General features: G+C 41.8%; 1 protein-coding gene across 2 annotated transcripts in view; it reads left to right on the top strand.

Moving 5' to 3' along the window:
• The window catches only part of GFRA1 (GDNF family receptor alpha 1), a 258,614-nt gene that overhangs the window by 100,074 nt on the left and 142,183 nt on the right, over positions 1 to 16,357 (top strand). Inside the window, exons 1-2 of one of the 2 annotated variants that reach the window (XM_035329553.1) lie at positions 13,735 to 14,402; positions 15,461 to 15,763. In XM_035329553.1, the coding sequence (XP_035185444.1) occupies positions 14,363 to 14,402; positions 15,461 to 15,763 (343 nt within the window). In that variant the 5' untranslated portion in view covers positions 13,735 to 14,362. Of the gene's footprint in view, positions 1 to 13,734; positions 14,403 to 15,460; positions 15,764 to 16,357 lie in introns of those variants that run through there. The other variant, XM_035329554.1, reaches the window with a different exon arrangement.

The following is a 16,357-nucleotide window of genomic DNA, read 5'->3' as shown; positions in this document are numbered from 1 at the left end:
AGTCCATAAACACAAATATTTTTAATTAGACCATGTGCTAGGGCTTCTGCTATTCTGCGTACATCAGGACTTTGATGTTTCTTCTTGGTGCATGGTATAGGAGGAGGGAACCACCCTTTCTCAAATGGTAAGAGATTGGCAGCAGGTAAAAATGGGGCTATTGGTTAGGATGTCAGATGTTAATTGGATTTAACTTGCTTACATGCTTAGGGTTAAGATGATCACCTGAGGGGGACCAGGAGGTAATTTTTCTCTGAGTCGCATTGGCTAGGGTTAATTTCCTCATCAACTGTCTGGAATGGGGTATAAAATTCTGAATTGTGTCTGGTCAAGAAATCCTATGACTCTTTAGCAACTTCTACTGTCCTTTTCTGACTCACTTTTTTAATTTTTTTTTTCAGTGTTTTTCAGTCCCTTATTCTCCTGAAGTATGAAGGGACGTAATTATTATATGGGACATCATTTCAGTATGCTGTCAAGTTCAAGATCAGTATGCTATCAAGTTCAAAGACTTGATTTAATGCTTGCTTTTTCAGATCTTCCAAGAGTTTTTTAAAAAAAAGATTTTTTTTTTTTTTTTTTTTTTTTTTGTGGTTCAGAGTTTCCTGCAAATCTACATCAGAAAGCACCCTTTAATGGATGATTCTAGCTGAAGTAATTAAAAAAAAATATTTAGATGTACCATATGTTGTTAACTAAGATTCTCAGGGCTTTCTAGCTTAGGTTTTCTACCAAATCATTTACAGATGCCTTATCCAACCACTAAATGATTCAGGTTCTTCAGCCTTTATAAAATCCATTTTAAGGTAATTATACATGCGGTTTTTCCTCCTGATTTGGTTTCTTGACTACTAGCTAAAAACAAATAATTGAAAAGTGAAAGTGATAGTGCTTTGTCTCATTACATGTATGAAGAATCTGTGGCAACTAGGATCCTAAGTCACCTGTTACTAAGTGGATAAAATTAGATAGGACGTAAGTGTACTGCACTTCATGTGTGTTCCTAAAGATCAGTTTTTACATACATATGGATGCCTTGACTAGAGGCCACAAGGAACACCATGGTGTTAAAGATCCAGTAGGTAATTCACTGTGTGTTACTGATATCTGTGCTTATAGCAGCCATACTGATATTTTTCTTGCCAGTAGCGAGAAAAAATACACCTTTTATCTCTGTACTGTTTCTTGAATTCCAAATAATTGTACCCTGAAATTGGGCAGTTTATTTCTCATAACCTGTTCAGTGGTATCGATGTACCAGTTCTGGGATGTGGCTTATCTTCTACAATCCAGGAAGCTGGAGTTCAAAGGTCTTTCTTAATGCATGGATTACAAAGTGTCGGTGTAATCTACTGCTACTGGGTCTGACAAGAAATGTAAGGAGAGGGACAGAGAAATAAAATAGCAGATTCATAAGTCAGGTCAGATCTACTCTGTATCACTTTTCTTGAGTCCTATCTTGACACCCTCAGATAAATTATCTTTCAGTGAAGAGATGGCCTGAATCATATATAGAAAATGAATGTCTAAACCTGCCAGCCCTCCACAAACCCTCAAGTTGCATTTCCTTTGAACTGCCTTCTCTGCTAGGGATGCTAGCTGCTAAAACACTGAATTAGTTTTTCTTTATTCTTCATATCATTGTCTCTGTGCAGTCCAGTGCTACAAGCCGTGGAACCTTTTAAGTAGTTGGCAGTTGCATGACATATGTAACTTTCTAAATCCAAACCCCACATAAGTGGAGAATGGTTACTCCCACGCTTCTCAGTCCCTTTTGGCTACCATCTGGAACAGCAATAAAATAAACCTAACTTTTTCTTATCGTCTTAGGTACGTAAGTCCAGCTGAAAATAGCTTTTTTCTAATAAATTGTGTGATTAAATTTAAGCTGAAAAGTTTCTGCTGAGACATGTTAAGTTTACTTGTTTTAAGTTTCGGTTGGAACAACAGAAATATTAAGGCTGATCCTGTCAGATTTGTTTCACTTTAGCATTTTACATAGTGTAATACTCTTCTCCCTGCCTTTTACTTGTTACTAGGTTACTGTTATCTGACATTTATTTTACTTCTGTGCCACAGTAAAATCGAAATCAGGGTTTGGGAAGCTTTTAGGTTTCTGATGAGAGGGGAAAAAAAAATCCTACTGCTAAACCTACTCCAGTGTCTGTTGGCAGAAAGTTAGCTACCTTCTTGCTTCTTGTTCTCATATGTCCTGTACGTGTGTCCCAGGTCACCCAAGTAGCTAAATGTCTCGTCTCCTCCTTTCAAGGTCCCTCCTGGAAACCAGAGCAGGGCTGAATTTATATAACCTCTGGTCTATTCAAACAGATTTGAGGATGTTAGGCATTTCTCCAGGATTTCTGGGTATCTAGTGGTCTTGGCAGTGCCTCATCTAGGTTTCCAGGGATCTGGACAGCTAGAATAAATGGTCCCTGCACGGGAATAAATTGATATTGTGGTGTGTGCATGGTGAGCCCCGTGTCAGATTTATTCCATAAGAGCTATTTTTGCACAGCATAGGCATAGATACTCTTGTCTTGCAAGTCTTACACAGAAATGTGGTAACTGCCTTGGTAAAGTGGTTTGCAATACAATGCCTAGTTACTTCTCATCTTAAAGATTTTTTTTCAGGGGAACCTGACTTTTCTCTAATCATTACAGAAATAAAAACATTCTCGAGTGGCTTTACAGTACAATATGCTTTAATTTGGAAATAGTATTATGTCAGAGTGGAAGCTGTCTTCCAAGGTATTGATTGCATGGGAATTAATGGGAATAAATCCCAGGGCAGTGTGTTCGTGCCCAACGCAGGGTCCGTGAATTTGGAGGAGGCTGCCCAGGGAAGCAGCTGAGTCACCATCCCTGGAGGTATTTAAAGGATGTGTAACTGGGGATGCGTGGGGGCATAGTTTAGTGGTAGACTTGCCAGGGCTAGGCTAACGGTTGGACTTGATGATCTTCTTTTACATACTTTAGTCATTATTCATCAGCTGTTACCTTCTGCATAAAGGAGAAACTTAGCAGAAAGAGCATTTACTCTTTCATGGAAATCTTACAGGAAGAGCCCTTGTGGTTATTCCTCTGGGAGGCTAAAAAAAAAAGGGAGGAATATTTTCCTACGGGCATTAAATATTATTTTATGCCATGGGCTAAAAGATGGTTGAGAAATTAAAAAATATATATTTTATTTTTATTTTTTTCTAAGTCCTGAATCTCAAAGTAAAATGACTATCGAATGGGCAGTCAAAACATTTTGAACTTTCCCTCAATATAGCCTCCACGCTGAAGTGAGCTATTTCAGATGGCTGAAAAAGTATTGCTTAATGCCTGTAAGGACTGTCAGAAATCAATAACTTTGAAATTTGCGCAATCTGTATATACTAAGTTTGGCACATCGCTTTAATTCAGTCTGTTTACAATAGAATAAAAGTGGTTTGAACAGTTGTCAAAAGGACAGAAATATGTTGAATCCTATTCTTCTATATTGTAGAAATAGTTAATATCACAAATATCAAAATCATGATTTGTTATTGAAGCTCTGCAAAAAGTGCAAATTCAAAGTATTGTAGGAAATAGCATTGTTTTGGTGGTGACATGTAACCTGTGGATAGTGACTACAGTAGCACTAAGATAACTTTCCCTATTTAAAATATTTTGAGATCATAAAACATCATTAATGAAGAAAAAAAAAAAACAACAGCAAGATTTTCCAAATATTTTAGGTGGGCAAGCAACTGGCAAAGAAGTCAGTAACATGAGCTTTAATATTAAGAGCAACAATGCAGAAGAATTCCATATTTTGTTTTGAGAAGAAACGAGCACGCTGAATTTAGTCTCGTATTTTCCAGCAGACAAAGGCAGGTCTGTTGAAATTCTTCTTTCAATCTACACAAGTGCCTGCATCTTGAAGATGAAATTTATTCTCTTCTGTTATGTATGTTCAACTCCAGGGTTTTGATTATCTATGGAGTCTGTTTCGTAATAATGGAATTCTTCTAAGCATTTTCAACAAGTGAAATTTGAAGAAGTTTAAGTGTCCAAAGGTGGGAATTAAATTAAAATGTAACAGTATTCCACCTGAATGTGAATTACAAGACTTAACCAGTTAGGTTCAAGATTTTAACACATTCCACCAAAAAATGTGAAGTATGCATTTTCAAATAAATCTGAGGTAATGCAGTAAAATACACGCACTGGGACGAACACCTTTCTTCTTGGTACTCTTCCCGATGTTTTCCCGGTCTTCCAAGAACTGGTATGATACAGCTAACTTTTTGGCAAGCTAACAATTTAGTGTGCCTTTGCTTTACCATTTTTTTTTTTTTTCCCTGACATTTAGGATGAGGACTTTCTCTCTCAAAATGTCTTCAGAAAACTGTTGGCTTTTAATGTTAGAGCAATTCCCACAGTTCTAGCCAAAACTATAGCTTCCTTCCTAATCCTCTGAACAGCATCAAAGGAGTGTCTGTTTCAAACCATTTACAATGTATGTAGATAGGCAAGACCAAAATGGGTAACGAGTGGGATTACCTAGTTTACAAAGGCATAATCTGAGCCTTACTGGTCCAAATACAAGGATATATCATAGGGATATGCACAATATTTTCTTCATGAAGATGGTCCAGTTTAGGCCAGGGCAGACTGAATGTATGCGTGAATTGCCATGCAGTAAATTAAACAATGTGAGCTACTGTTCTGTGCATTAACGTGCACTCTGTCACAGAGACCAGAAACATCCAGTTTCAGGATCATGATTCTCTCTGCTTCCCCCTTCCTGGCTGATAGGAGCAGTGGCTATCAGTAAACTGGAGGAGCAGAGTGTTAAGCCAGGAGGTCAAGAGCTCAGCACCTGGCATCCCTGAAGGTCCTCCGCAGTCAGGTTCTTCTGGAAGTCCAGTTGTGCTGCCACCCTCCTGTTTGAACTTGTGGTCCTGTTTATTTTTCTCTTGCCTCCTTTTTCTGATGAAGGAAAAAGAACTCAGACATGCCACGCAGGGCTTTCACAAAGTCCTACCGTGCATCTGTCAGGTTGCTAGGATTAGCTCCAGTGTGATGATACACAGGTTACAATGTAATCGTGTTCAAAAATCATGGTATTAATCACAATTGCTTTGATTTTTTTTTTTTTTTTTTCTGGTAATTCTGGGAACATTGTGCTTACATTTCATTCTGGCAAGATGCCATTACTGTACATATTTAAAAGTTTGCATTATTTTGTGAAAAATAATGATCTACTGGATAATTAACAAAGTCACAGACTTGGATGGGTCACGCTGCCTTCCTGCAAGTAATTTTTTACAGCTTCAAATTTACAGTAAATATTTCTATTTTATCTTAACATTTTGTCTGATTGCCCTCTAGTTTTTTTTTTTTTTCTGCTTTCTTATACTAATAACTCAGAAATTCCTATGAAAAATGACTGCATCAGAAACTTTCTTTTCCTTACTTAGAAATGCAGCTTTCTAGCCTTTCTGCCATTTATAAAATAAATCGTACATCTCAGTTGTGTGTATGTATAGCTATTACTGTGGTCAGAAGAATCCCCTTTAGAAAATGTTTTTCAGGTATGGTTTGTAAGAAGCAAACAACCAGACATTAGACAGTCTTGTATGCTGGATGCTCTTCCCGTTTAGGATCAGGACATTGTCCTTACAAGTGCTCAAGAAGAGAAGAACCAATGTAGTCTTTATCGTGCTCTTCCCGTGGACCAATATTTATTCACCAGGAAAACCTGAGCTAACATAATTTAAATGAAAATCAAAGCAAGTTGTGCTTTGTATAAAGTATGTGTGTATGTATATGTTATCGCAAGTGTTCGAAGGGTGTTCTGGGACAACCAAAAAGATGCCCGTGTGCTTTCTTTGGCCTGGTGGCTGCATCCAGCCCATCTAGAGGGAGAAGCCTCTCCAGTGGAGGGCAAGGGAGGTGTCAGCAATGACCAGCAAGGGGGTCACTGAGGGGGCTCCTAGGAGAGCTGAGGCTGAGTGCCTGAGCAGACCCACAGGCAAGCCTTGGAGGTGCCGGCAAAACAAAGAGCTAAGGCACTCTAGGAGATTCTGAGTAAACTTTGTTCAGGTCAGGAAACCACCCGGAGAAGTACTCTTGTGGCAACCATACGGTAGTGGGGGAAGGCTTTCTTTTCAAACCTTGTCATTAGTCTGTAGCTACCCAGCTAAAATGAGTTTTCTCTGCTAAAACAGAAACCTCAGTCTGATCTGTTACTTTCTGGTCTAGTGAAATATGTTCTTGAGATTAGAAGGCAGTAGTGTGCCTGCTTAAAGCAAAGGGCAAACCAACCTTTACATCCCTCCCAGTGACGCAGTGGGATGGGGTGAGAAGTCAGGTATCCTTTACATTTGGTTACTTTTATAGCCAAGTTAAGGTATGGTTTATTTAGGAATATCCAGGATGCATCTACATGTAAATGATTACAATCAGGACCGAGTTTAGACAGCACCCAGGAAGTTTGAATGGTGCACCTTCATAATTTAAGAGAAGATATTGTTGCTTTTCAACTCAGTTATGTCTGTTAGTAAAGCTGCAGGATCAATGCAGGCATTCCATCATAAAAGCTTTTTTTTTTTTTTTTTAATTATTTACTGGTGTTACCAGCAAGTGCCTATATCCGCCTAGAGACCGTCTTGTAGATTTATCTGTGCATCACATGATTACGTGACTAAACCAGCCAAATTTCTTTAGCAGCTAGAGCTGTGGTCAGCGTAATGAATACTTGCAGAAAAAATCAGTTGTGACTCCAACTTTCAGACTTGCCTTTCAGATTAGCCTGATGCGTTTACTCCTCTGGTGTGTACAGTGCTCTGTGGGCATTCTGCTGTCATCAGAATTTCACAGAAGTAGTGGCAAAAGAGCCAAGAAACAGGATTATCTGGTATTTTAATAGAACAAACAGGTCTTGATTTTCAACAGTGTGCTTCCAGCTGATCATCAATTGGATTACAGGGGAATTATCTCATTTGCCAGCCATAAGGTTCTTCATGAACTTTAAAATTACAAATAAAAATACAAGGAGCCATTGTTGCTGACTCAAGAAATAGTCTTTTTATCCCATATTTATTGAATAATTTTTATGACTAAACATCTAAGTTCAAATAGTTCTGTGTGCAATTATTTTTCCTGAAGCATTTGCAGAGCTGTTTAGGCAATTGTTATACAACAAAAAGCAGCCAAGCTCCCCCCCAGTATCACTGTACCTTTAGTAGAGATGCTGCCGCATGCAGGTGATGGCAAATATCTAAGAATAGTTAGCTTTGCTTTTTCTATAGGACAGATCCTTGAGGCATTTACAACACTAGTTTCTTCCACTTCCATTTTTTTTTTCTTAATCTCCTTTCACCTCCAATTTAAATCCCTTGAGACTTTTTGTACCCTAAATTTCTCACCTCAGAGGAAGACAGCGAAAACAAAGATTGCAGGAATTAACACTGACAGAGTCGCTAACCTTTTCAGAAACTTCCAATAAATTTACAATTTCAGTGATATTCACCGTCAGGAGAGAAGTTGATTTTACTCATCAGGGCTAGTCTAGCAAATGTACAAGAAATACAGTTTTGAAAATCTAAGATGATAATTGTGCCTTTGGTCACCAATGTCTAAAATGGCTTTAACCTCCGTGCATCATTTTTGACTTCCCTACATAGGGCATGAGTCAGGGCAGATTTTGTCCTACCATTTAGAATAAGATATGTACAGTAAGTGAAAGCAAAATCTTCCTCTAGGATTTAATATTCTTTGCTCTGTAAATGTGTGCATATCCAGTGTAGCATGAACAGTGAAAGCTGAATGCTCATCACTAGCTAGAGCTGTGCACATCTGAAAAGAGAACTTTACCACTTTTTGCACACTATTTTGTACGCGGATGTTTTATTACTTCCAATTAAGTATAGGGGGCTGGAAATAAAACCTACATGTAAGTGAAGCAGTACACAAAAGGAAGATGCCAGCATTCTCATTTTAAAGTGGCTTTTCTCATGCGCTGTTCACTTGATCTCAGTGTTCTGAGCTGTAAATGCTTTCCACAGATACATTTTTCAAGATGCCTAGAACATTATGTTTGTACAGCAATGAGCTTAGAATGAATCATTTTTCTAGAACTTTAGTTTTTCTCCAGAGACGATGAGGTTCACTAATGCAGATATATTTTACATAGCATAAGGTAGGGTTTCCTGTCCCGTGGTTCTGAACTGCATGGTTTCCACAAGACCACATGGCTGGTAATCGCAGAAGTTTAAGAAGAGAAGATGGAGGTTGCCACCAGTATATTCACGCTAACAAACTAAAATGTTGATGCTGTTTGAATCACAGTAGCTGCCAGTGCCCATGGGATGCTAAAGGCTGAAGCTCCCGGCATATGCGTTACAAGCTGAAGTTTGAAATGATGCTACGCTAGCAGCTGAATTGCATTGCTTTACACTTTATAGGCACATGAATTACCAACACTTAACACATAATCTTCTGTATTTTCATCTTTTATATTTCTGCCTCACTTCTTTACATCAAGTTCCTTTGCTGACTGCTGTATTCTCTTGTGCTGTGGAATTTAGCACATCGCTGTAGAGGCATGAATCACCTCTCCCACTTTAGCATGAATTGCCTCTACGAACAGCTAGGGGGCTGTATTATTCCACTTTTAAAGCAGTAAGACATAAATCGAGGGATACAACTATCATCAGTGTGTCCTCACAACTTTTTCCTTACCAGTTCGAGCAAACATCAATGCCTATAGCTGTACATCAGTATTTAAAGTTTAATGAAACCATTTGTATGTGGTATGGAGCTCCACAAGTGGCTGGCAACAGTTTTGTTCATATTTTCAACTTTTAAGGGTAAATGAATTTGGCTAGGTATACGTTTTGTATGAGCTCTCTGCAAGCTCTCTGAATTGCACTGTAGTGTTTCAGTACTTATGCATCTGTTCTACTGAAAGCAAAACCAGGTCACATATTAGGGATGATTTCACTCAGGACTTTTTTTTTTTTTCCTGGGTGGTCTGACACTACACAAACACAACCTTTGGTGAGGACAGGGAAGCAAGAGATTAGGAAAACTTTCTGGCCAAGAACAGCTGTGTGAATTCACTACCAGCTCAGATTAAAGGTGTTTTTGTTGGTGGTGGCGTTGTTGTTGTTTTATTTTATTATTATTTTTATTTTGCTTTAACTGGGAGCTTTATTTACTTATACTTTTGCATGAATTAGGTCACTCGGTAATTTGGATTGCAGTTCCACATGGTTTTTATTTGATTACTGTGTGAATGCTCATTGTTTACTTTGCTTTTGTTTTATATTTTTCCTGATACTTACTGAAAGCTGTAAACCCAAATAAATGACAAGTTCAGTAAAAACTCAATCTTGCTTTTGTGCTGCAAAAGCCCATTCAAGGCTTCATAAGCCCCTCAAAATTGATTTTTGGAGCACTGTTATTTAATCTGTCCTTTGGAAAACTTTAATGCCTTGAGCAAATCCTTTTTGCCTTATTCCCACCATTAGGTGCTTTGACTTCATGGTAAGCAGATATATGTAAGACAAATAGAGATGCAGTGCAGATTCTTCCCCCAGTCCCTAGTAATTCTCTAACTTTTCCACCCTCCCTTTCTCATTATGAAATAGAACCTCCTGTGTAAACACTGCCACTTGTGCTCTCATGGCACACAGCCTTATTCCCATCAGTCGCTTGCTCTCCCCCACCTGCCATATCTGACTCATTAATTCAGCTTCAGCTTTGCTTCACCTTTTCCTTCCCCAAAGAATTACATGTAAAGTTTATGGTACTGTTCTTATTTCAGCAAACTGTGTCTCCCCATGCCTGCTGGGCCCACAGATAATAATGCGCAACTTTCCTCTGGCTCAGTGGCTCCAACTTCAATATTTTCTTGCAGGGTTCAGTCTTTAAAAGGAGGTCTATGGCAGAGGTGGCAGAGGCAATTAGCTGGCTAGCTGTGGGCCAGTCAATGCATTAATTCGACATTTTTGTTAGCTTACCATTACATTGTCATCTGAACTGCAGCCAGCCAGAACAGCCTAACGCAGTGCTCCAGCGCCGCAGCTTTTGCATATGGGACTAGCTGCAAAACAACATCAACTAGCATTTGAGTCAGCTTTTCTTCCGTGTGACACCCTTCTGAGAGTTTGCTGTCAACCTTTAATTTACATGCAAATGAGGAGGCAGAAGGAAATCCAGTATGATTGAATACAGAAAAAAAACAGTATTCTGACTTCACACATCTTGTATGACTGGCCCGAAGTACCATATGGCCCTGACTAGAGCCGGGGTTTGATGCTGTTCCTGTATTCAGTGCATTTAGGTGCAGCCTGTAAGTGGCAAGAAGCTTCCATCTGCCCTTAGTTCTTGGTTTTGAAATACAAACAAAAATTAAAAATAATAAAAAACAAAAAACAGGCTTTGTTTTTGCGGCCCCCCCCCCCCACAGAATCTCTAACAGCAAATAACCCTTCTTTCCTCGTTACTATACCTTTATTAAAAGTTTTCAGTTAATGAATACCAGCTAACGTAGGTAACTACAGAGAACCAAGAGTCTAAAATAATGTAAGACCTGAAGAAATAGCAGCTATTGCTGGCAGTAAGTAGCTCAAGAAGTTAGTTCTGTCTTCCACGTTATTTACATTGTAATGGCATTTAAACAATAATTCAGCAGTGATTATGTTGTCATCTGTCTTGTAATGAAATGTTTGTCCCTACCAGATGTACCTTATATTTGTTATGTTATACTCATTGTTCTGGAACTTTTTAATAAAAATCAATCAGTAGAAAACTAGCTTAAATATCTTTACAACATTCATGTTACATTTCTTTTTTAATACTTTTACTGAAGAGCCTCATGGCTTGGGGGGTTGTCACATACAAATAGTAAGGTGGACCATGGTTTGACCACAATCAACAGCAAAGCACCCATGGACTTAATTTTGCCCCAGAGGAGGTAAAAGGCAAGTGGAAAAGATCATGAAAAGAGCATAGGGATTATGACTCCAGCCACAGAGGGGGTTAGGGGTTTTCAATGAAAATGTGGCAGATATGTCAACTGATGATTTTTCTCAACATGAAGGAAGGGATCTTGCTCATAAATAAATTACTTCAATGTTTGTTCTTCTTGCTGTCTTAAATGTAGAAATAGTGGGTGGCCATACCGCAGGCTTCAGCTCCCTGGTGAGTCAGTTGTCTTGCTTGCCTGTAGGGGATAATTGTTTGAAATAAAAGAAAGAAAGGCTCCAGATAAAACTAGTGCTATCGATTAACATTATTGTTGACATCCTCCACTGAGGATAAACAAAGTCTAGCTAATTACTGAACTTACAGATCGGGCTGGGTACTACTGCCATAACCTGTCTGGAATTATCTCAGTGAAGTCATCTCCAAAGCAGGAGTGACTTCTGGCAGCGGGTGAGGTGAGCAGTGGAGCTCTGGTGTTCTGCAGTGGTTGGTGATCCAGTTTGGGGTATTTTCAGGCTGGGACCTTTGTAAATTCTCAAAAACCCCGAAAATGGTTTGTAGCTACGGTTTGCAGGAGATTATACATAAGATATATGTATACAATGGCACTTGAAATTTGCTGCATACCTCAAGTGTTGATGGGACAGGAGTCCAACACACAAGTGATCAGTTGGGTTCAGCTACCCAAAACCATAGTGATCTCTAGGAAAAGAGCAAAGTACTTGTGTTGTCTCACCGCTCTCAGGATCTCAATGTTCCTTTAGGCATAAACAGAAAGGATGGCATCTGGAGACTAATGAATACTGGACATAAGTTGACCAAAACTATAAGGAATTCCATCTCCAAAAGAAAAATAAAATAGTAATTTCTGCTGTGGTGCAATTGTTCTCATGATATGCAATAAGCTTTCTCATGCCTCTAGTCCTGATTAAAAAAATATAGGTAGTGGTTGGACATTAAGCAACGGTATGTAGCATGGACTTTCTCCTTGGATTTTGTTTTTAGAACATAGTTGTGTTTTAAAACTTTTTTTGGATTAAGAAATTTTAACCTTTTTTCACTTTGAATGCTAGTTTTTCAGAGATGAACCAAAGACTGGCAAGAGGAGTGTTTAGTGACAATCTTCAGCATTTTGGATGCATGCTTTTCCAGATGTCGTTATTTCTGAAGTGCCAGTAACATTTTTATTTTTAACACTTTTAAAACATGATTTCAATTTCAGTGTAATAGTAAACACCCCACAAAAGCTGTGTTTTGTAACAGCAAAAGTCACTATTAACGCAGGGCTGTGCAGTGTGTTGGTTTTATATACCTAATAATACTGCGTGTATGTGTGTGTTTACATATGTATGTATTCAGAACATTAATGCATGAATGGTTTCGCAAATAGTGGTCTGGATTTCAGTCTTACTTTTGCTTGCCTTGCTCTGGTACGAATGTTGTAGCTATTCCTGACTTAGACCTCTAAATTATTGGTGAATTAACCTACCTCTTTATTAGACATACAAATAGCTTCTATATCAAGCTGTACCAAATAACTTGTATAACTTTGCATGCCATAAAGATGTTAATATTACCAGTGAAGAAGTAATCATCTCTGTACCTCACTTCAATTCGTACTGAAGTGTTTGGAAGGCCAGCTTGTTGCATTGCTTATATAGCAGCTACTCCAAAAGCTGAGACTGACTTATATCAACAATGCCATCACCAATTTAGCATCTTCCAGTTATCTTTGAACACTCCAAAAATCTGGCCATTGTCTCTGTTTCTCTTTCACTATGTCCTTGTACATGCAGCAGATAACATTTTTTTCACCAGAGATAGCATGAGTCCCCTCATGCTAAACAACCAAAACGCAGGGAGTTGTGACTTGGTCAGTTGCAACCTGAGGTCAGGACTGTGACTTCTTGGGGAGAATCAGTACTCTGGACAGGTTCATCTGTCTGTTTTCATAGAAATACAGCTCTGCCTTTTAAGAGAAAGGGGCAGGAGCTGTAAACCAGAAAAAAACTGAGCTTCCACACAGCAAGGTTCTGTGACTGGTGTATTTTCTGTATACCCCAGCATATGCTAGGCTTTAAGTAAGTGTTTCTGAAGTACCTGACAACAATCTAGCTCCATCTGCCACTCAGTTTTCTCTGTAAAAGTGGCCAGCCTGATCATCTCCCTTCTCAGAAGGAGAGGCAGATTCCTTCGGGCAACATTTGTTGTGAGGAGAAGCGCATTCCCCAAGTCAAACGGGCCAAACAGCTTGCTCGCGAAATTGCCAAGTACAGCGCATAGCGATCCTTTTCAAAGAGAAAACATTTGGCTGCAGCCAAAACCTAAGAACACCTGAATCGAATTTTCCGCGCCTGAAAACGAGGAGGTCTGGAAACCGGCGCTATTTTCGGCTAACTGCGTTCTGCTGGGTTTCGGGGCAGCCCTACGCGGTAGCAGCTGCGGGGAAGCCACCACAGGCACAGCCTCGCCGTTTGGGCCACCTGCCACGAACGGGGGACGTGAGGGGGCGCTGCCCCCTCCGGGAGCCGGCTGAGGTCCCCCTCGGGGCGCCCCGGGGCCGGGCTGAGGGGACGGGGAGCGGCGGCCACCCTGGGGCCGGCAGGGGGAGGCCGCCGCCGCCGCCGGGCCCCTGTGGAGGCGTGGGCAGGAGGGAAGCCGGGTCGGCCTCCTGAGGCGCGGGCACGGCACCCGCCGCCCTGCCCCTAACTCGCTCGCTCGGCGGCGGCTTCCCCTCTGAAACCCGCCCGGGTCGCCCCCTGCCCGCCCGCCCGTCACGGCTTCCCCGGCCAAAGTTTCTCGGCGGCGGCGCCGCACCTGCCCCCGCCAAAGCCCCAGCCCCGGCGGCGGAGGCGAGGGGTGGCACCAACGGCGGACGAATAAATAAAGTTGCGGGTTTAGGGAGGGGACGAGCAGCCTGGGGAGCCTTCGTCGGGGCTGTCAGCGGCTCGCCCCGGGTCTCGTTCTTCCCCCCCGCCCCGTGCACGCCCGGTCCCTCCCCGGGAAGAGGCGCTGCCCACCCGAGGAGGCGCCCGGCGCCGGTGCCCCGCTGCCGCTGCTCACTCGCACACAGCCACAGCCGGGCGTGCACTTCTCGGCGCCCCTGCTAAGTCAGCCCTGGTGTTTTCAGGTTGCTCAGACCTGAAACCTTAGGGGAAAAAAAAAGGGGGGAGCAAAAAGCTCAGCTGCTCAGCCTTTGCGTCGCTGCTCTGCCGCCGGGGGTGGGAGCGGTGAAGAGGAGAGAGGTGGCTTTCTGTTTTTTATTTTTAACCTCCCCCGATTTCAATGGATGTGAACTTGGAGTCTTTGGACCTCGGAGGTTTTGGAATATCTACACGCTGATCCTTTTTGTTGTGGTACAGCAGCTCGTTTGGGGAAACCATCCGAAGACAGCAAGATGTTTCTCGCTCTCTTGTACTTCGCTTTGCCCTTAGTGGGTAAGTTGCCGGGGTCTGATTTCTCTCTGTACATCGCTTCATAAAGCAAGGCATAGAGTTTATGGGATCGGATGCCTGGTGGTTGCCAGCTTATTGTTTAGGCAGAACGGTGAAGTTTCCAGTAGTTTTTTATGGCTCTGCCACACATCACTTAGCCCAGTCTACGTTTCGAGGTTCGGGAGGTTAGACGCTTAGGTGCTCGCCTGCGTAGCCTCCTGTTAAATTGGGCTCTCGCAAGTTACAGGAAAACTTTTCATTTTAATAAGATAAGGCTGCTTAGTGGGTGAGGAGGGTGACCCAAGCCAGCTGAAGGATTACATCTTCACCTGGAGCTGGCAACTTGCCCGACTGCAAGTGGTTTGCAGCCCCGGCTGTTTCCCTTTCCACAGGAGGTGTTTGCCTTTCTGTCTGTGTCTGAGGGAGTGTGACGGGGGCACGATGGAAAGGAGAGAGTTAATGTAATTTGCTTTGTTCTCCCGCAAAAGCATCATACGTGAAGAGAAATGGAGGGGGGGATCATAAAGCCCCCTTTTAAGATACGTGTAGAATAAGCAAAACTGTGTACAGCCTTTAAAAAGTGACTGATGCAAAAAAAAGGCTAATATCAATCAGTGAGGATACTTATCTCTCCGAGCGGGTTGTTCGTGGATGTAATTGAAAATACAGTAAAGCTGTTGTGGAAAGTGAGACCGAGTGTTTAACCCCTCGGTTAAGCACGGGAGCGGGAAGGTTATTTGTTTCGCCAAAGTGGATCCAAGGAATAACGAACGCTTGTTCTGTCAGGCACGTTAACCCCTGTGGGGCTTTCATTCCTTTTTGCGTTCTCTCATAAACCAGCCGGCAGGGTCAAAACCTCCCCTTTCCCTGTGTTCACGCTAAAGTGGATCTGCCTAAGACTGTGAAAGCCCCAGGTGGTTTCCGAAACCACCCTGAGGTTTGCAAGGTGCCGCCTGCGGCGAGGAGGTGCCTTGTGCTTCCCGGATGCCTGCCCGGGAGCCCTGGTTAGATCGGCCACATCCCTCAAAGAGAGTTTGTTGGCTTGTGTCTCCTCTTTCTAGATGTACTTCTGTCTGCAGAAGTGAGCGGGCTGCCTGGAGGGGACCGCCTGGACTGCGTGAAAGCCAGCGATCAATGTCTCAAGGAGCAGAGCTGTAGTACTAAATACAGGACACTGAGGCAGTGTGTAGCTGGCAAAGAGAGCAACTTCAGTCGGGCGACAGGCCTGGAGGCAAAGGACGAATGCAAAAGCGCCATGGAGGCTCTCAAGCAGAAATCTCTGTACAACTGCCGCTGTAAGAGGGGCATGAAGAAGGAGAAAAACTGCCTGCGCATTTACTGGAGCATGTACCAGAGCTTACAGGGTACGTTGCAAAACACAGAAACATTACACTCCCCATAATGCAGTGTGATTTCGCAGCCCCTCGCGTCAGCTAGCTGCTGCCACTGAGACTAAACTGAGGTTCTGACCTCGTAATTCATATTGTGCTCTTCAGCTGCAAACTGAGGACCTTTCATCCGACTCAAGAACAGCTGCTGCTCCATCTCCTGTTGTTGGGAAATCCGCAATGAGGGTTTCCTCCAGGGGACCCAGCTGACCTTTCTAAACCAGAGTCAAACGATAAGGGCATTAGCAAGTGCAAAAGCTACAAAAACAGTCATTTGGAGATATTTTCCTAATAATTCAAGTCCTTAATTAGGACTCACCTAACAAGATCACAGGACACTGAAACTGATTTCTTAGCTCTTTGCTGACAGTTAAATGTAATATGAAGAGAAGCATTGTTTTAAGGAAAAGTTTTTCTTTCCATTATTTACTAGCAACATTCCCTGGGCAAGCAGAGGCAGAAAAAAGATCTGTGCTTCCTAGACCAGGTAGAAGTGCCACTTAAAAGCGATATGACAGTGATTGACTTGGAAATTCTGTTCTCATTGATGCCATTGGCAAACTTTCCATA

The sequence above is a fragment of the Oxyura jamaicensis genome, chromosome 6 (assembly GCF_011077185.1).
Source record: "Oxyura jamaicensis isolate SHBP4307 breed ruddy duck chromosome 6, BPBGC_Ojam_1.0, whole genome shotgun sequence".
Lineage (NCBI taxonomy): Eukaryota > Metazoa > Chordata > Aves > Anseriformes > Anatidae > Oxyura > Oxyura jamaicensis.
This window is presented reverse-complemented; position numbering and strand designations above follow the sequence as displayed.